Source organism: Narcine bancroftii, chromosome 1, assembly GCF_036971445.1.
Source record: "Narcine bancroftii isolate sNarBan1 chromosome 1, sNarBan1.hap1, whole genome shotgun sequence".
Lineage (NCBI taxonomy): Eukaryota > Metazoa > Chordata > Chondrichthyes > Torpediniformes > Narcinidae > Narcine > Narcine bancroftii.
In genome coordinates this window covers 83,306,609-83,328,956 of record NC_091469.1, presented here as the reverse complement: position 1 = coordinate 83,328,956, position 22,348 = coordinate 83,306,609, and the positions used below count along the sequence as shown (strand labels likewise).

Here is a 22,348-nt window from a genome sequence, read left to right as displayed (position 1 = left end):
ATTACAATGAACTCTTCAATGGGGGGTCATCAATTTTTACATTCTAGCGCCACTTAGGAAAACAGTCTATAAATGGAGCACTTACCTGGATCTTGTTTTTGGCAAGGCAGATCTTCTTGTAAACTGGCAGCATGCAAGGATCCTGATGTTTCACAGATCTTAAAACTAATTATAAAAAGGTGGCCAGTGTGTATGTGAGAAATACTGAACATGTTCCCAATGGGATAAAGCTCAAGGAAGGTGCAACTAAGAATAACTCTTTAGAATTGAGATTCTTCCAAGATTATTCTACAGACTGCTCCAAATCACTAAATATTACAAAGAATTGATATCAAGACCAGCACGCCAATATTAGGAAGCAGCTTTTAAGGATTGGAAGAGCAGCCCAAGAAATGAGAGGATAAGTGTCTACAAGCAATTAAGATTTCATTGGTGCTTCAAAATGATACTTGTCTGTGGCATTCCTAAAGAAAGTGTAGGTGATTTAAATATATACGGTCACTTCTCTTCCAACTAAGTACTTTATTCATTTTTCATTTCATTCCACGAATACCCTTCACCATCACTGTATTTTTCATGTCTGTGTCTATATTCACGGCATTCTGTGAATTAAGTAGAGCAAAGGTAAATCTGGAAACAGCCATCAATCTCTTTGCCCCAAATGGAAGCACACAGCTCAAGCACCTTCCATTCCTTAAGAGACATTGTCATTCAAGAGATTTATGCATACAAGTTACACCCCAAAAGAAAATTGGACAACATAATCATTATTCTGTTGGCAGCAAAGGCAAGTGGATCCTGAAGAGAGTAATTTTCATACACCACTTCATTATCCACAATGTGACTATAACCTGACCAGTCAAGACAACATCTAGTTGAATCTGAAAAGTTTTTCAATTACAGAAAAGAATTCAATATTGAGAAACTTTTCGACAGATGCACAAGGGAAACAATTTGAGACAACAGTTTTATGTAGATGATAAGGACAAAAGATTTTCTCAAGTAACAAGTGGATCTTAAATTTTTCATCCCATTCCTCAAGTGACAGGTATTGAATATCATATTACCTGTATACCACTGCAGTTTCAACACCAAAAGTATTTAACAACAAAGCAATACCTTGAAGTGATCAAACTGTGATACAAGCCTCTTTCTCACTGTGCCAAGCTGCTTGACTGTTCTGCCACTGCAAATAGAATCTGAATCCGGAGAAAGTCATATCCTTTAAGACCCAACATCTGATTTTTACTAGAATTTCAGGTAGATGTCAAATAGACTTGTTTCTGGGGTGGCAGGTTTCCCCACAAGAAACTAAACACACTGCAATGGCATTATTTAGAATTTATAATAATGAGGTGATTACATTTAAACTTACAATATTCTTACAGGACTTGACAGGTTAGATGTAGGGAGGACATTTCTACTCCCTGAAGAAGTTACAGCAATGGGACGCAGCCTCAGATAAAGTACATGCCATTTTAGGACAGGGATGGGCAGTATTTTTTTCATGCAAATCTTCAGACTTTTTAGCTCTGGAGTGCTGTGGAAGATCATTTATAGAAGTCTTCAAGAAATACAAGGATAACATAAGAAAAAAGAATCATGATAGAAGTTCAATCAACTGGTGGAGGAAGGCTTGAATAGCATCATGGCCTATTTTTGCTCCAATTTTATGATCTCATTATACATCTCATGGTAAATTTGGTGTATGAATTCTTAAGAAAGCAAAGCAATATTCATAATTTCAACAATAATTTCAAGAGCTTTCAGTCATAATAAATAACTGAAAAATGAAATGAAATACTACAACCAAAGAAAAATTGACAAAATGAGATTGATTCATACGTGTGACATACTTCTGGCAAATAGATTTGAACTTCCCTCAAGGATAGAGGAAAAATTAGAATGGATATACAAAGCACTGCAGTACACTAATCCAGCTTGCAGTCAGGCTAATATCTTAAAAAAACATACTGTGAAATTTATAAAACACAGGGTTTAAAATCATTCATGTACATCTGTTTTAAAAAGTATTGTAAAGCAATGCAAGTAGAAATATTATACATAGAGTTTTCCTATTTACAGAATAACAGTAAAGCAATCAAACTTATAGTCCTTGATTTCAGAGGATGAGCAGGACAAATTCAAATTCAATCTGGCTGCTCTCAATCATTGTTAAAATAATGGGAGGGATTATCTACAATTCGATCAAGCTGCACTTACCAATGCCTAGTTTGCACTTGACCAGGTCTATTCAGCTCTAAACCTGGTCACAAACATGAACTTAGCAATAAAATTCCATAGACACGATGAGAGAGATAGATCTTGACACCAAGGTAGCTCTGACCATATGTGATATCAAGGAGCCCTGGCACAATCGAACAGAGATGCTGCAAAACTGGCTGAGTTCCTCCAGCATTTCTGTGTGCTTTTACTGGCACAACTGAAATCAAGAGGAAGATGCAATTGTTAGGGTGAAATTTTACGCAAAAATGGCGGTGGTGGTTGCTGGAGCTTAATCATTGCATCCCGAGGGCTTCCTCAGCAAAGTGGTCTAGTCTCAAACAATACCTACATCAATGACCCACCTTCTATCACAAGGTCAAAAGGGGGGTGGGGGGGGGGGGGAATATTCACTGACAAATGTATCATGTTCTGACATTCTCAACTCCAGAACAAATGAAGCAGCCTACCTGTATTCAGCAAACTGGACCATGCTCAATTATGACCCAAAAAGTGTCAAGTAACTTCAGGCAGTGATCATCTTCAATGAGGGTTTAACCATCACACATTTATTTAGACATAAAACATGGTAACAGGCCATTTCAGCCCACAAGTCCATGTTGCCCAATTACCCCCTATTAACCCAAACAATAGGAGGAAACTGGAGTCCCCAGAGAAAGCCCATGGATACTTGGTTCGGCTGGGAGTCGGAGGAGGAGGAGCTTGGAGAGAGTCGGGCTGTGAGTCAGAGGAGGAGGAGCTTGCTGAAAGTGACGGGGTAAATTGGTCAAGGGGCCAATAAAAGGACTGAAAGGGGAGGGAGCGGCCAGCGAGGAGCAGCTCAGTGAGTGAGTGGAGCAGTGAAAGAGTGAGACTTCCTGGCTTTGGCTCATCAGGCTTCGGCGAAAACAGGCAAGGAGAAAAGGTAAGCTGAGTTATTTGCCTTCATATTCAGAGTCATGCCAATAGGGTTAGTGCTCTGGACTGGGTGTCAGATGTGAGAACAATGGGTGACCTCCACCCTCCCAAATGGCCACATCTGCACCAGGTGTACCGAGATGCAGTTACTAAGGGACCGAATTAGTGATATGGAGTTGCAGATTGATGACCTGCGGCTTGCAAGGGAGAGTGAGGAGTTAATCGACTCAACTTTCAGGGCGATAAATACTCCAGAACCCGTGTCAGGTAAGTGGGAAACCGTCAGGGGAGGAAAGAGAAAAGCGAGAAAAATGGAGAGCACACCAATGACTATCCCACTCAGCAACAGTTATGTGGTGTTGGATTCTGTTGAGGGAGATGACCGGACAGAAGATGGCCACGGGCACCAGGTCAATGGCAAAGAGCCTAGCAGAGTGGTGCAAAAGAAAAGGAAAAGGAGAAATGCAGTAGTTATTGGGGACTCCATTGTCAGGGGTACAGACAGGAGGTTCTGTGAGCCAGATAAGTATACCCACATGGTGTGCTGCCTCCCTGGTGCAAGGGTATGAGATATCACAAATCGGGTCCAAAATATTCTGAGAGGAGAGGGAGAGCAGCCTGATGTCTTGGTACATGTGGGTTCAAACGACATTGACAAAAAAAGGGAGGAGGTAATGAAAAGGGATTATAGTGAGCTGGGACGAAAGCTGAAAGACAGGAACGCTAGGGTGGTGATCTCGGGATTACTACCTGTTCCAAATGCAAGTGATGAAAAGAATGTAAGGATAAGGAAAATGAATGTGTGGCTGAGGTGCTGGTGTACAGGGCAAGGATTTGGCTTCTTGGATCATTGGGATCTCTTTTGGGTAAGGCATGATCTTTACAAGAGGGACGGGTTGCACCTAAATCCAAAAGGTGTCAACATTTTGGCAAGTATGTTTGGTACAGCCATGGGGCAAGGTTTAAACTAATTTGGCAGGGGTATGGGAACCAGAGTGATAGGGAAAAGGGTAAGGAAGATAAAGTAATGGCCAGGAAAAGTAAAATAGGAAAAGTAATGTTGGGAGGAGAAAGTAAAAAATCAGATGGTGCAGTGAGTTTTCGGGTCAATGATAGTGTTAAGAAAATTACAAAGAAAAATAGTGGGCAGAAAAATCAAAAGAAAAGGTTACAGAAGTCACTAGATATTAAAAGGACAAAGAGCATAAGGGCACTTTATCTGAATGGCCGCAGTATTAGAAATAAGGTTAGTGAACAAGGCGCAAATCGGTACCCATGCCTATGATTTGGTAGCCATCACGGAAACATGGCTACAAGGTGACCCTAAATGGGAATTAAACTTTCAAGGGTATCAGGTGGTGCAAAGAGATAGACAGGATGGTAAGGGAGGTGGAGTTGCACTCTTCATCAAAGATGAGTTCCAGACAGTAGTGAGGGACGATATAAGATCTAAAAAGCATAATGTTGAGTCCATTTGGGTAGAGATAAAGAATAACAAAGGGAAAAAAATATTGGTGGGTATAATCTATCGCCCACCAAATAACAATAGTTTAATGGCACAGGAAATTAATAGAGAGATAAGTGAGGCATGTACTAATGACACAGCAGTAGTCAAGGGGGACTTTAACTTCCACATAGATTGGGAAAATCAAGTTGGTCGTGGGAGTCTGGAAGAGGACTTCATAGAATGCATCTGCGATAGCTTTCTTGAGCAGCATGTTAAGGAACCCACAAAAGAAAATGCTCTCCTGGATCTAGTGTTGTGCAATGAGATAGGTAGAGTAAATGATGTAATAGTCAGAGACCATCTGGGAAATAGCGATCATAGTATGATTGAATTAACCTCCTCTGCACTCTCTCTCTCTGTATAATTTATATCCTTCCTGTAATTTGGTGACCAAAACTGCGCACAATATTCAGATGGAAGTTAGATCTAAAACTAATATATTATGCTTAAACAGGGGTGACTACCATAGGATGAGGGAGGAATTGGGCAGAATGGATTGGGAGCACAGGCTAATTGATGAAACAGTTGAGGAACAGTGGAAGATTTTCAAAGAAATATTTTGTAATTCTCAACAAAAATATATTCCGGTCAGGAAAAAGGGCAGCAAGGGAGGGAAAAATCAACCGTGGTTAACAAAGGAAATAAAGGAGAGTATAAAATTGAAGATGCAGGTGTACAAAGCTGCAAAGAGCAGTGGGAAACTGGAAGATTGGGATAACTTTAAGAGACAACAATGGGTTACAAAGCGGGTAATAAGAAATGGGAAAAAGGATTATGAAAGTAAATTGGCACAAAATATAAAAACAGAAAGCAAAAAATTTTGTAAATATATAAAACGGAAGAGGGTGGCCAGAGTTAACATAGGACCCTTGGAGGATGAGAAAGGAAAACTGGTAGCAAAACATGAGGTAATGGCTGAGGCACTGAACAAATATTTTGTGTCAGTCTTCACAGTGGAAGACAAGTTCAGCATGCCCAAATGTGGAGTTAAGGATGCGAATGTTGGGGAGGGCCTTGATAAAATAGTTGTTACAAAGGAAGTAGTGATGGAGAAACTAATGGGACTAAAGCCAGACAAATCACCTGGTCCTGATGATATGCATCCAAGGGTTCTGAAGGAAATGGCAGAAGTTATAGTTGATGCATTGGTGGTCATATAACAAAATTCCTTGGATTCTGGGCAGGTCCCGGCAGACTGGAAAACAGCAAATGTCACGCCACTTTTTAAGAAGGGATGTAGGCAGAAGACTGGAAATTATCGGCCAATTAGCTTGACATCTGTAGTTGGAAAAATGCTTGAAGCCGTCATTAAAGATGAAATAGTGAAACTTTTGGAACGTAAGGGTTCAATCAGGCAGACGGAGCATGGTTTTAGAAAGGGAAGATCTTGTTTGACAAACTTGTTAGGATTCTTTGAGGATATAATCGGTGCGGTGGATAGAGGGGAACAGGTTGATGTTGTATATTTGGATTTCCAGAAAGTGTTTGATAAGGTGCCGCACAAGAGACTTATCAGTTAGTTACAGGAAAGTGGAGTCCGGGCAAGTATATTGGCATGGATTTAAAATTGGTTGTCTGACAGGAGGCAGAGAGTCGGGATAAATGGGAGTTTTTCAGGTTGGCAGAGAGTGGTAAGTGGGGTGCCGCAGGGGTCGGTGCTAGGCCCACAACTGTTCATTATTTACATGACGACTTGGAGGAGGGGACAAAATGTGGTGTAGCCAAATTTGCGGATGACACCAAATTGAGTGGAAGAGCAAATTGTAATGAGGATGTGGAGAGTCTGCAGAGGGATGTAGTTAAGCTGGATGCATGGGCAAAGGTCTGGCAGATGGAGTACAATGTTAGTAAGTGTGAGATTATCCACTTTGGCAAGAAAAATAAAAGAGCTGAATATTATTTAAAGGGTGAAAAACTACAGTATGCTGTTGTGCAGAGGGACTTGGGAGTGCTTGTGCATGAATCGCAAAAAGTTAGGTTGCAGGTGCAGCAGGTTATTAAGAAGGCAAATGGAATGTTGGCCTTCATTGCTAGAGGAATTGAATTCAGGAGTAAGGAGGTAATGTTGCAACTGTATAAGGTACTGGTGAGACCACACCTGGAGTACTGTGTCCAGTTCTGGTCTCCATATTTGAGGAAGGATATACTGGCTTTGGAGACGGTCCAGAGGAGGTTTACTAGGTTGATCCCTGGGATGAAGGGGTTGACTTATGATGAAAGATTAAATCATCTAGGATTGTTTTCGCTCAAGTTCTGAAGAATGAGAGGAGATCTTATAGAAACATATAGGATTATGAAGGGTATGGATAGGATAGATGTAGGAAGGTTTTTTGAGCTGGACGGGGAAACTAAAACGAGAGGACACAGTCTTGAGATTCGGGGGAGTAGATGTAGGACAGAGATGAGGAGAAATAGTTTTTCCCAGAGAGTAGTGAATGTTTGGAATTCTCTAACCAGGGAAGTGGTTGAGGTTGCTTCATTAAACAAATTTAAAATTCGGTTAGATAAATTTTTACATGATAGGGGATATGGGGAGAAGGCAGGTAGGTGGAGTTAGATCATAAATTAAATCAGCCATGATCTTATTGAATGGTGGAGCAGGCTCGATGGGCCATTTTTGGCCTACTCCTGTTCCTACTTCCTATGTTCCTAAGACACAGCGAGAATGTACCATCTCCTTACAGACAATGCAGGATTCAAATCCAGGTCCAGTCCCAATTGTTGGCACTGTAAAGACATTGCACTAACTGCTACGCCAACCATGTCGCCCGATCTACTGACATTATGGTATTTCCATCTCAAAGCACACCACCCCCCCCCAACCATTATCTACATCCGGGTGTTCACCATTCATTGACAAGAAATTCAACTGCACCAGGTATATACATACTGTGGCTACAAGAGCAGATCAGGGGCAGGCTATCCACCACTACAAGTACAAGTTCAAATGAGTATTGGCTTATTCAGAATTAGAATTGGTCATGAACATGTCACAAAATGTGTTATTTTACTGCAGCAATCACAGTGCAAATATTACTATAAATTAATTTCAAAGATAAATAAATAGTGCAAGAAAATAGAAGAAAGTGAGGTAGTGTCTGTTGTTCATTGTCCATTCAGAAATATGATGGCAGAGGGGAATAACCATATATCCATTTACAGCACAGAAACAGGCCAGTTTGGCCCTACTAGTCCAGGCCGAACATCTTCTCCCACTAGTCCCATTGACTCGCATTTGGGTCATAACCATCCACACCTCTCCTGTTCATATACCTATCCAACCTTTCCTTGAAATATTAACATCGATCTTGCTTCTACCACCGCGGCCGGAAGTTCATTCCATGCCTCCATCACCCTCTGTGAAGAAACTCCCCCATATTTCCCTTAAACTTTCCCCCTTTTATTCTCAATCCATGCCCTCTTGTTTGAATCTTCCCCACTCTCAGTGGAAAAGCCTATCCACATTGACGCTACCTGTCCCCCTTATAATTTTGAATACCTCTATCAAATCATCCCTCAACCTTCTAACCTCCAGGGAATAAAGTCCCAGCCTGCTCAACCTTTCCCTCTAACTCAAATCCTGAAACCCCAGGAACATTCTCATTAACCTCCTCTGCACTCTCTCTCTATACAATTTATATCCTTCCTGTAATTTGGTGACCAAAACTGCACACAATATTCGAAATTTGGCCTCACCAATGCCTTATACAATTTCAACATAACATCCCAACTTCCGTATTCTATGCTCTGATTTATGAAAGCCAACATACTAAATGCCTTCTTCACCACCCTATCCACATGTAATCCAACTTTCAGAGAATTATGTACCATGACTCTTAAATCCCTTTGTTCCACTGCACTCCTCAATTGTCTACCATTTAATATGTCCTATTTTGATTAAGCCATCCTTCTGCCGCTGGGTGCTCATCTTCAGGGTTCTGTACCTTTTTCCTAATGGTAGCAGTGACAAGGTCATGGTCTAGGTGGTAGGGATCCTTCATGATCGAGGCTGCTTTCTTAAGACACTGCCTGTAGATATCCTTGATGGAGTGAAGGCTGGTGCCCATGATATTGCTAGCCGAGTTAACAATACCCTGAACTCCAATAACACTCAAGTAGTTCACCAACATTCAGGACAAACATTCCTGATTACTGGCTTCTCATCTTCTACCCTAAACATTAATCCCCTCTAACAAAACGACCACAGTGTTACTATTTTCTAAATGCATGATAGTTTCTTGCCTGGACTACTTGAATCCACAACTCAACCCATGGAAACCCCAAGTTCTCCCAAAAGCTGCACACCATCTTGAATTGGAAATATAACAATCTTGTTAATTGTCACTGGGTCCAAATACTGAAAATCCCTACCTAACAGCATTCTGGGAGTAGTTTTGGAAAGACTGCATTAGTTCAGGTGATAGTTCAACACCATCTTCGAGGGAAAGTCAGGACTGACAATAATTTTTTGGTTTATCCATGTCACCTGGATTCTTAAAAAAAAAAGGCCCTCTGCTTAGCTCTACAATTTGAAATGTAAACCAAAATATTTGAGAGTAGTGCAATTATAGGTATTATGTATTCTCACTACAATTAAGCATCTTGCATGGCCATGGAGATGCTACTTTTTAAATTTACTGCTAGCCCTTAGGTCCATTATTTTTATGGTTTAATGCATCTAAACATCCCATTTTCTGGCAGTTGGTCTAGTTTTCCTTTCCATGGCTTTTCAAGCATTCATTTCAATATTTTGAAGCTGTCAGAGTGAATGCTTCCAGGATGTTCCAGACTTCAACTTGCTCTCTGCATGAAAAAAAATCCCTAAAATTTCCTCTAAATTACTTAATACTTAATGTATCTGTCTTCACCACTGATGATGCATTTACCTACCACTCTCTGTATGAAAACCACACCTCTTACATCCCCCCTCTACTTACTCCCAAGCACCTTAAAATTATGCCTCCTTGTGTTAGCCATTTCAGCCCTGGGAAAAAGTCTCTGGGCATCCATTCAATCAATGCTTTTCATCATCTTAAATTCGTCTATCAGAATGTCAAAATTTTGTTAGATCTAATGGTGTATGATCACTATTGAATGATGGGAAAAGCAGATATCGATTCATATAGTTCAAAAGGGTTAGTAAAAATTTAAATATAGAACTATAGAACACTACAGCATAGAAAACAGGCCAATTGGCCATTCTAGTCTACGCCGACCATTATTTCAATTGACCCATTGGCCTGCTCCCATTCCATAACCCTCCAGTCCTCTCCCATCCATCTATCCAATTTATTCTTAAAACTTAAGATTGAGCCTGCATTCACGAGTTGACAGTTCATTCTACATTCCCGTCACTCTTTGAGTGAAGAACTTTCCCCTAATGTTCCCCTAAACCTTTCCCCTTTCAGCTTAAAACTATAACCTCTCGTATTTATCTCCCCCAATCTAAGTGAAAAAAGCCTACTAGCATCCACTCTGTCTATACCTCTCATAATTTTGTAAACATCTATCAAATCTCCCTTCTTAGCTCCAAGGAATAAAGTCCTAACCTGTTTAATCTTTCCCTGTAACTCAACTCCTGAGGATCCGGCAACATTCTAGTAAATCTTCTCTGCACTCTTTCAGTATTCAAAATTTAGCCTCACCAATGTCTTAAACAACTTCAACATAACATCCCAACTCCTGTACTCAATACTTTGATTTATAAAGGCTAAGATGCCAAAAGCTTTCTTTAAAATGTTATCCACCTGTGACACCACCTTCAGGTAACAATGTAACTGTCTTCCCAGATCTCTATGCTCCTTCGTACTCCTCAGTGCTCTACCATTTATTGTGTATGTCCTACCTTGGTTTGCCCTTCCAAAATGCAACACCTCACACTGGATTTGTTTTGTTATTCATGTAATGGATCATACCATATCCAGAATTCATGGTTGCCATGTGAATTAGTGCACACTTTTCATTCTTTAAAATGCAATTTCCATTGGGCAAAGGTGCAAGGCACCAGAAATGGGAGAACATACCATGTGAGAAGCAGAAGAACAGGAAAATGACTCGACAAAGAAGGTGATCACGGTAGTGATGGACACTGACTCATGGGAACCAGGTCTCGCAACTAGGATTCAGGAGGATGCTGAGGGCAACAAAGGATCCCAGAGGGCTTCAAGCACTGAAGGCTTCCTGATCATATTGGAGGTTTCGACCTGGAGCTTGGGTTGCCAATGGTTCAAACAAGAGTCTGTGAGGTTGCTGACAGATGCTGTAGAAGTGCTGGAGGCAAATCCACAGACACTCAACATCTCCAAAGGATCTCTTTTTTGCTCATCTTTTTCCTATTTTTAAAGAGGCGTTGGACAATATTCACAGTGATACTTTGCTTGCCTTATGGCAGACAAAAGTTAAAATGTATTACATTTATGTATTATTACATGATAATAAAAGAAACCTTGGTTCTTACTCAGTTGCCTAACCGATGAGTTCAGTTTTCTTTTTTAAATATACAAGGACAATAAGACTCAGAAATAGGTTGCCCATTACAGACACTGAGTGCTGGAATCAGGAATCAGCAGCTTATGATAACATGGGACGCATAGGAGGAATTCTTTGCACTTAATTCCTACGACAGGGTGCAAATCTAACTTCAAAAATACCACATATTTTTCTAGTTCCTACAGCTGAAGTCAGATTGCAAGTTGTCTAGTCAACTACATTTAATCAATAATACAGTAAAATTCTGATAATTTGACACCAATGGTGCTGAAATGGGATATTTTCTGAACTAATGGATATTACTTTTACAAATACTCCAACACACTTTAAAACATATATTTTTTTTAAAAATGGTGGCACAGTAGTATAGTAAATACTCTCATGAACCCGGGAGCTAGATGAGTCAAAGGCCCAACATCAGACTTTTTGAACAGATGCAAGATTATTGGAGTTTCATTGTTATTTCAAGCAACCAGTTTTATAGTTGCAAAAGTAAAATGGCAAAACTAAGAAAATGCTTTCAGATGAGTTTTATACTTCAAATACAGCGACAAATATATAAAATTTAAAAAAGATTTTAGATGGATCACAATCGCAGAACCATGTAAGGGGTATTGCAGGCTATTCTAGAACACTAAGGGCAATAATAGAGCATTATTGTATATTCAGTGAAATTATATCAAGAATACAAAACTATAGCTTGAAGCCAATACAGAAACACAGAATACTTTCACTGAACCAAACCAAGATTACAGATTCAATAGACATTTCTAAAATAGTGAAATTTTGGGTGAAAGATAAGCTATTTTCTCTGGTGGGGAAATCTGCAACAAGGGACAAATAATTATCTAAAGAGCATGAAAAGTCACACAGGGAAAGAGGTGGGTGATGCAATGATCCCAAATTACTCCATAAAAATACCATCACAGACAAGGCCCAAATGCCTCCCTTCACCATAATAAAGATTCTATGGTTCTATATTCAGCTCGACAATTGGAACATTGCAAAATCTACTCTTCCAGAATACTAGACAACTGAAAATCTATTTTTCACCATCCTGAAAGACATGTTTAAACATATGGAGATTATTTTTCAGTCAGTATATCATGAAGTACATGGCAGTTGTTTGCAGCTGCATGTTAAAAAACTTTTCTGAAATTGGGTTCTAATATTTTCAAAGTGGATAACTCTTCATTCCCCTTCAAAATGCCCCAGAAAACCATTCAACTGTTAAAATGGGAAATAAAAGCTGGCCTTGTCAGCATTATCCAGTTCAACCACCCAAAAATATTAAAACAAAAATGGAACAAGTCCCAAAGTCTTCCCCAATAACATGTACTACATTACTGGCATATACTCCATTGTACTGTGGCAAGGAGACAATCCTTTGGTACCAAAGCAGCAAGGAAGATTTAAATTATACTTTGGGCCATGAAGTACTGCACAAAGTTTCTTCATATCAAAATATCACGAATGAAAGCAGCACCTCTACACTTGATAATTTACACATGGAATTTTTAAAAATAGAACTTGTAGGCGAGAATCAGACTATTTAGCCAAAAAAGATCCAAGCTAATGATTATACTATATTCCAAACATCACTGACATTAGTTGCTCAGAATGTTAAGCACTTCAAATGTGTCTAGAACGAGAATAAATATTCCAGTCTCAACTATTTGTATTGTGGTTGAGGCGATAGATTTTCAGGATCCTTTTAAAATAAGAAAGAGGTGGAAAGACTTGAGGGGAATTCCATACTCTCAACCCTTCACTGCTGAAAGCACAACTGTTGGTGTTGGAGCAATTAAATTCAGGGATTAACAAAAGGATCAATCGGAGCAACTGTTTTATTGCTGGGGCTTGAGGACCAGGGTCCCATTTTAATTTAAAAATACAGACCTGGATGTTTAAAAGTGAAACTCTGTTTAACCAGGCATCAATATAGGTCATCAAAAAGCAATGGGTAACCTATTCTTTCTCCCTTCTGTTTGTTTAGGTTCCATTTAAAAAGGTATATATACTAATCACTTCACATGATGATAAACACCTCTTTTTAATGAAATACGAGGTGAAGATATTTATTCTGAATTCCTTATTAGATCTACCAGTGGCTAATTTTCATTTATGGCATCTTGTTTTGGATTTGGTGTGATTTCAACAAACCGGTAGGCCCAAAATGTCAACTGCCTTTTGCTTTCCATGGATGCTTTATGCTGAGCTTCTCCAGCATTTTGTGTACTGCACTAGACCTCTGCATGTGCAAATTTCTTGTTTACCTGCAATTGGTCTGTATAATCTTTCATTCTCCTACAATCCAAAAACCTTTCTCATCATTATATGCCTCAGTAGCTCACTAGGGAACAGAATCCAAAGAATGAAAAAAGTGCCAAAGTTGTTTCTCATGGTAGGGAAGTTAAGGACAAGAGTGCACAACTTCAGGATTGAAGGGTGCCCATTTAAAACAGCAATGCAGAAGGATTTTTTTCGCCAGAGAGTAGAGAACCTCTGGAATTTGCTTCTACGGGTGAATGTGGAGGCCAGGTTGTTGGGTGCATTTAAGGCAGAGGTGATTGATATCCTGACTATTCAGATACCCAAGGTTATGGGGAGAGGTGCTTAGTGGGAGAATGAATCAGCTCATGATTGACTGGCAAAGAGGACTCAAAGGGCTGAATGGCCAACTTTGTTGCTATATCTTATTGTCGAAACCCCACAGAGCAAAATTCTTCTGCACGTATATTCCCTCAAATAACTATTAACTGCATGTTCCTTTTGAAATTTCTGATAATTCCCATTTCCAACAATCTTGGGGGCAGCAAGTTAGAGATTGCTCTTCATTACTCACCATATTCCCCCATTTTCCTGCATATTTTAAACCCTAATCTTTGATTTTTTCTGTTACTTTACTTTTTGTTTCAGGAATAAGAGAAGCCCCACTATTAAAACATGTAATTAATGTTTGGTATAAAATAAACCAGCTGATTGGAATTAAGGTGGGGATATCACCAAAACCACCCCTGACTCAAAATAGATTAATACCATCAATATTGAATGACAAGATCCTGGACACCTGGTCTCAGAAAGGGATCAGGTGTATTAAGGATTGTTATGAGCAGGGGCAACTTATGTCATTTGATCAGTTAAAAAATATGTATGGTTTGTTAAATAAATCTTTTCTCTGCTTTCTTCAACTGAGATCTTATTTAAGGGACAAATTAGGTCCATCAATGACTTTACCAAAGTCCAGCAATTTGGAGATTGATTCGAAAAGGGATTATAAAGAAATTTATTTCAGTAGCGTATTTCCTATTTCAAGCAAAAACTCCTAAAAGGGGGTTACATAAGACAAGACAGAGGTGGGAATCAGACTTGGACATAATAAGTGGAGAATAGAACTGGTCTAATCTATGTCGAGACAGTATGACAAATATAGCTTATGTTAGATATAGACTGGTACAGTACAATTTCTTGCATCAGTTATATCTCACGCTGCAAAAATAAAATAAACTTAAATCAGAAATTTTAGACCAATGTTTTAGATGCAGCACATTCAACCTGGTCATGTTCCAAGGTGAGGCCCTTCTGGGTAGATCTAGGGAATTTCCAAGAACAAATTATAGGAAAGCATTTTCAACAAAACCCAGAATTGTTTTTGCTGGGAAATATCGCGGGCGCAAGATCCATAATGAGGCCGTCCACATTTCAAACGCAATTTGTAAAGACCACATTGGCGGTGGCCAGGAAATGTATAGCTGTTACCTGGAAGTCTGATTCCCATCTAGACATGGCATGATGGAATGGGGAAATGCAAAGTTGTGTTCCTCTTGAGAAAATCACTTACAGAATGAGGAACAAATATGATGTTTTAAATCAACATTTGGCAGCTGCATTCATGGAATATAGCTGTAAATCTTTAGATTTCTCCCTTTGCTTTCAGAGCACCCCATCTGTTCCCCTCCCCTGAATCAAGAAAAGTTAGATTATATTAAGGCTCAGAAGGTGGACGGTGCAAACCTGATAACCTCTTATTTTTTTTCCAACCTTTTTAGTCTAGTCTTGAACTATCTTGTTTTCTTGCTCTCTATTCTTTTTCTATTTTTTTGAATATTTTATAAATTTTTAAACTCAATTTCCAGTAATGAATCACAAATTAGTTATACATTAAATATTATATTATATAATACATTACATTATATATACATTACAAGATATACAAGATTCGCAGTTGCGTCTGAGCCATTTTTTCCCTCTCCTCCTTTCCCCCCCCCCACCCCTCCCACACTCGACAGACCACAATTACATACAACATTAAATACACCTACAACAAAGGTTGGGAACATATCAGGGATTTGTCATGGCCTGACAGCCACGGCACCGAGGCATGCAAACCTATACTATGACTATAAAATTTAAATATGGTTGCCAAATTTTTAGAAAAATTTTATATTTTTCCTTAAATTATAGGCAGTTTTCTCAAGGAGAACACAGTTTTGCATTTCTGCACTCCAGCGCACAATGCCCATGTGAGAGTCAGATTTTAAGATAACAGTTATGAACTTCCTGGCCACTGCCAATGAGATAATTACCAATTGAATTTGGACAGCTTCATCTTAAGCCTCATGTCCATCATATTTCCCCAATAGGAACAGCTCTGGGTCTTGTAGGAATTCTTTACCTATGATTTTTTTTTTCTAGGACTTGGTCTATTTCCATCCAGAAGGGTCTCACCTTGGTACATGTCCAGATTGCGTGGACAAATGTTCCTGTCGCAATGCCACATCAGAAGCATTGATCTGAAATTTCTGGCTTAGCTCTTATTCAATTTTTGCCATGTCAAATATAGCTGGTGGAGAAAGTTAGACTGCACCAGCCTATACTGTGCATTAATAATCGCGGTCATGCTGTTCTGACACAATTCTGACCAGCATAGCTCATCAATCATTATTCCAAAGTCTGACTCCCACCTTTGCCTTGATTTGTGAAGGTCTGGTTTAGGACCTAATGCTTGGAGTAAGAAATACATCAGCGATATGAACTTCCCTGCGTTCCCTTTTCAAATCAGGGTCTCTATGTTACTGCACATTGGAAAGGTTACGGATGGACCTAATTTGTCCCTCAAAAAAGATCTTCTCTGAAGGTAGCAGAGGACAAGTCACATTTATTTCTGAGTTGCTCAAATTACATTCTATTTTTCTTACATTTTCTCAGGGCGAGGGGAGGGGAGGTACTGTTAATTATAGTTAGACATGCAATAGCTATTAATGGATTTATATTACTATTGTTTGACTCGAAAATTTGTAAATAAAATTTTAAAAAAGAAAACAACATAGCTATGGTGAAAATTAGTTGCTTCAAAATTTGTTCCACAGGCAACCAACAGTTGATAGTATAATTAAGTGCTAGTACATGGAAGATTCGGCAACAATGTTGAGGATCTATCAGATTATGGTATGCACAGCAGTACAACTAAATCCTAGACATTCACACACACTTTTGACATGGGTTGTTGAATAATGATTTTGATCTAAGACGAGCTAGCCAAATGAATTCAAAACTGACTTGATGGAAGGAGTCAGAGGGTGGCACTGAAGATTTTGTTTTTAACATATTGGAGGCTGGTGTTCAATTATGTAGTAAAAGGGATTGGTTCTGGGACCCACTGTTGCTTACATTATCGACCTGAATTACAAATTGGTTAGCATGTTTTGTAACTTTGCAATTAACACCAAAAATAGTGGAATAGTGAACAGTGAAAGCTATCCAAGATTGAACATATCTCGATTAACTTGGAAATTGGCTAAGGAATACCTGATAGAATGAATTCTGACCAGTCCAATGTGTTGGACTTCAGCCAATTAAACCAGGGCAGTATTTGCATTATAAATGGTATGGCCCTGGAGAGTACTGCATAAGAGGTACAGAAACATAGTTCCATGAAAGTTGTAATGCAGGTAGTCACGGTGGTGAATAAAACGTTAGGCATGTTAATCTTCCTTGCTCAAGGCACTGAGTCCAGGAATTGAGATGTCCTGATACAGCAGTACAAGAAATTGGTGAAACCACTCTTGGGGTATTGTGCACAGGTCTGGTCAAGCAGCTGTAGGAAAGCTGCCATTAAGTTGGAAAGGGTGCCAAAAAAGGATTTTCAAGGATGTATCTTGCATTGGTGGTCTTAAATTACAAGAAGAGGCTGGAAAGCGTGGGAGTTTATTCCTGGAGTACAGGAGGCATCAGGGTGACTTCATAGAGGTGTACAAAATCATCAGGGGCACAGATAAATTGCATGTCACATTCTTTTTGCCAGGCAAAGGAAGTCTGAGGACATAGGTTAAAGCTGAGAGAGGAAAGATTTAAAAGAGATGCGAGGGGCAACTTTTTTTCACCACATAGAGGGTAATGAGTATATAAAAAGAGGTGCAACAAGATGTAGTAGTGGATACAATTAAAAAATTTAAAAGACTCTCAGACAGGTACATAAACAGAAATGTTTTCGAGGAATATGGGCCAAACAAGCTAGCTCAAGTAGAAAACTTGATCATTTTGGATGAGTTGGGCCAAAGGACTGGGTTGTGTGCTGTACGACTCTATGACTATGATCACCGCTCATTTTTCCCCCCCTCTCTATCCCAAGTGTAATGTTACCAAATTTTTGCATTGCTTAACACCAGATAAATGGCACAAGATCAGGCCCAATAAAATGTTCTCAGAGACAGTCACTTAATATTTTATATTCAATCGCTTTTAGTTTTAAAGGAGGTAGCCTATTAAATTTATGCATTTATACGAATTAACTTGGAAATAATTCAGATTAATGCACATGCACATTTTTCATGCCAATCCCATCAAAACTTAGTCATCTAAATTTATAACTGATATTTTCAAACTTATTAAAGGCATATTAAAATGCATCAAGTTTGCTGTTCGTTTATCACAGTAAAACTACTCAAACTATTTGTCAGGAGTTTTCCTTAGCACTACAAGCAAGCCAGTGTTGCCACTAGAGAAAAGCTGACAGAGGCACAAGAAACATGCAGAATTCAGACATGCGGTTTACAGGCATTTCCTCCAAGCTTTAGAATTCTTACCTCAGATTTTTCCATTTTGTTCTGAGCGTCAATCTGAGTAACAATTTCATTCATATTGGTCTCTAAAACCATTCCTCCCATTACCATTTCTGCCAAAATATTGTGAACCTTAAAAAGAATAGAATCACTTAAGAATGCAGAGATCTTAAATTGGCATGTGTAAAGACCACAAAATACCAGGAAATAAATCAGCATATTATTTTCAGTAATAAAGTAATGGAACATGCAAGAATACACCATTTAATTTTTTTTTAAAGTGTATATATTTTTGTGAAAAATTATAAATGGACCAAAGGTTTACGCAACTAAAAATAAGGAATTTTTCATGTTATTTAATACAAATCATCGTTTAGCATGGTTTCCTAAACATCTCATTTGGACTTTTGCCTAAACTCAATCTTCCAAACAAACTAGCACATTGTAGAGGTTTATGAAAATAGTAACACAGGAAGAAAAATAAAGACTTTTTTTGACAGTTAAAGCTTGTCCAAACCAGCATTAGTATTTCATTCTTTTTTTAAAAAAACTGCTGCTCATTATAATGGATGCAGTTTCAAGAAATGATGATAAGGTTCGAATTTGTATCGATTCCCCTGACCTCATAAAAGTTTTGGCCTTGCTTTTGTCATGGTTGTCGGTAGATGCAACACGCACCCAGATAGTTTGGGTTTGGAGGGCTCAGGGTTGAGTCGGCCATGCCACTATATTTAGGCAGCCTGTTGCCGCTCATGTGTTTCTCCAACCCATTACTATTCTGCAAGATGACTCTCTTGTCCAGTGTCTAATTTTTTTGTATTTGTTGATTTTGTGCTTTGTGTATTTTTTGTTTAAATGATATAAAACACTTTGGAGCAACATTCTGTTGCTATATAAATAAAATATTCAATTCAATTCTTGAAACATTATTCCACGTTATGGATAATGAGACTATGGAGATCATTCAAAAACAAGACAAAGGAGGGAAAACAATGGAAACAGATCTGACAAAAAAACATCAACATTGAAATGTTCACACCACATTCTTCTCTCAGCAAATGCATCTTCATGAGAAACGTTTATCAATATTTTTTACCATTTATTCTCTAAAAGGGATGATGATGCTTCCAAATATCACAAAGTGAATAAAATGGGCAGAAAGTTAGTTTGTCCAAAGGCTGGCTCTGCACAAAGTAAAATAACCAAAAAATCTCAGATTTATTGTCAAAGTACATATATGACATCACATACAACCCCAAAATTCTTTTCCATCTGATTCTATTATTTAAAATCGGAATGTAAAACTGTTTCATCTTATATTCATATGTGTGAGTTTTTATACCACACATGGATGAAGGAAAAGGTTCTTTACTTTAAAGTTGTTGTAAACAGCACATCAGGGAAGATCTTGCACGCTGTCTCTCCTGCTCTCTCTAAGCCCCCTGCTGGCAGCCGTCTAATCAAATAGGAACTACAATCAAGGCCTTGTTAGTGGCCATGCAAACATGATCACTATCATTACATCTCCCTTTCTTAAAGCAAAAGTAGCTTACTTTTAACTAACATGTTTTCTTTGTATAACTCTGCAATTTTAACTTTAATATCAGGAACTTACATTTTCATTATTAGCAACATTGTTAACATTTTTTAAACTTGTTTTGTGTGGTCATATTTACACACACTAAACTGGAAGAATGAATAAGATAGCACTACTTCATTCTATAACGAGAGTCTTTAACTTTGCAAAATGAGTCTCTTACGAGGATTCATGTGTCTTGACGATCTCCTGATTAATTGTCCTTGAATCTGAGTTGTGGCCTCAGATGATGTCTTCTAAGATGTGCATTCAGGTTGTTCAATAGTATCTGTCTTTCCATCTACTGTGGCTGGTCCCATTTGAATATCTCAATGATTTCTTCGCAGAACATCACCTTCATCTGTCTGAATGGACTTCACTAAGGACAGATCCCATCTGAGTCCATAAGTTTGTTGTGTCTTTTAGCCTTACTTGGTCACCAGTGTAGAGTTCTGGTAGGTTTTTTTTGTTCCTCTGTTAGAGTAATACTTTTGCTTTTCTTTCTGTTGTTCTTTGAACTTCCTCACTTTCTCCTCCTCTTTTGTTTTTTGGAGGTTCTCCTAAATGGGTAGATTTGATTTTAGGCTATGCCCCATAAGAAGTTGTGCTGGTGACATACCACACTCGAGCGGCGTTGTATGGTATACTAGCATGCTCTGGTAGAAGTCTCTTCCACTGTCTTTTGCCTTGTTCATCAATCTTTTCACTGTCTGCACCGATTTTTCCACTAGAGCATTGGACTGTGGAAAATGAAGACTTGACGTGGTGTGTACAAAGTCCCACCCTTTGGTAAACTGTTAGAACTTTGAATTGAAAAACTGGGGTCCATTGTGAAGATCTCGCTTCCCATGCCATGTCTGGAGAATATGGCTTTCATACCTATTATTACTGCAACGGCAGTGGTGGTTTTGTTTACACACCTCTGGATACAGGGAGTAATAGTCTGAGACTACCAGATAGTCCTTCCCTTGACATTCAAATAGGTCAGCGCCTACCTTCTGGTAAGGTCTGTATGGTGCTGAGTGTGGCTTTAGTGGTTCTGCAGGATTGCTTGCTTGATATTTCCGGCATATTGTACAGTTTGACACCTCATTTGTTATATCATTGTTGATTCTTGGCCAGTACATCACCTCTCGTGCTCTTTTCTTATACTTTCGGTTCAGAGATGTCCTCCATGGATCCTTTTTAGCATCTCTTTTCTCAGACTCTTTGGAACAAGGATTTTGCTTCCTTTGTAGATAATGTCTTCAACCTCTGATAGTTCCGCCCTGCAGTTCCAGTACTCTGAAACATCAGGTGAGCAGTCCTGCTTCATGTTGGGCCATCTATCCAAAATGTTTTTTCTCAGTTGTCTCAGTGTTTCATCTTTGTCTACGACTTTATGAGCTTCATTTTTGCATCGTGACCATGTCCACGAAGGCATTCATGTTTTCATCTATTTTGGTGTTTGCGGGCTCTCTCGTGTCAACAGCTCTAGACAACGTGTCTACTGTGTACATTAGTTTACCTGGCGTGTATAGCGTGGCAGATTAACCATCATTCTTTGTATTCTAAGTGGACATTCATTTAATGGCTTTTGGAACAATGCAATCAAGAGCTTATGGTCAGTCTCTACACTGAATGCTTGTCCTGACACAAACTGATGAAATCTTTCACAGGCATATGTGATGCTGAGCAGCTCCTTTTCAGTTAGAGCGTATCGCATCTCCGTACCTGATATTGAGTGATGCATACGTAATGGGTTGCCAGTCATTATATTTTTGCAGAAGAACTACACGAGCCCACTATGTGATGGGTCTGATGATATCTTGATGGGTCTCACTGGGTCATAAAACATCAGAACTGGTTCCTCCGTGAGCAGTTTCTCTTGTTCGCTCCATGACTTTTCATGCTCATGATCCCACTCCCATTCAATGTTCTTTTCTGTTAGTCTCTCAATGGAGTCGTCTTTTCTGAGAGGTTGGATATGGATTTACCCATATAGTTGACCATTCCATTAAACCTCTGTATGTTCCTTTTGCATTTTGGCCTTGGCATGTTCCCAATGGCAGACACCTTTCTGGGATCTAGTCTGATGCCCTCACTGCCAATATCTCTTACAAATGTTAGTTCTGTCACTTTGAGCTGGCATTTCTCTCTATTCAGCTTCAGGTTTGTTTTCCTTGTTGCTTCCAGCACTTTCCTTAGTTTCTAATCATGCTCCATTCTCGTGGTTCCCCATACTATGATGTCATCCATTGAGGTCTCAACTCTGTCCAGGTGCTCATAGACCATATGGATAGTTTTGTGATACACTTCAGGAGCTGAGGTAATTCCAAATGGTCACCTTAGGAATCTGTATCTGCCAAATGGACTATTGAACGTGCACAGTCTAGAACTTGCTTCATCTAATTTCAACTGCCAAAATCCTAATGATGCATCTAATTTGCTGAAAAACTGTGTTTACAAACTGTGACATGATTTCTTCACGCATCAGAAGCTTAAAGTGTTCTCTCTTTATTGCTGTTTAGATCTCTTGGATCCAGGCAAAGTCTAAGCTTTCCATTCTTTTTATCCACAACAAGTGAACTCACC

General features: G+C 39.0%; 1 protein-coding gene across 3 annotated transcripts in view; it reads right to left on the bottom strand.

Moving 5' to 3' along the window:
* LOC138760563 (AP-3 complex subunit sigma-1) overlaps nt 1-22,348 on the bottom strand; it is a 99,884-nt gene that overhangs the window by 6,580 nt on the left and 70,956 nt on the right. For all 3 annotated transcript variants that reach the window (XM_069931314.1, XM_069931295.1, XM_069931305.1), the window contains exon 5: nt 18,223-18,330. In XM_069931314.1, coding sequence (XP_069787415.1) covers nt 18,223-18,330 — 108 coding nt within the window. The remainder of the gene's footprint in view (nt 1-18,222; nt 18,331-22,348) is intronic.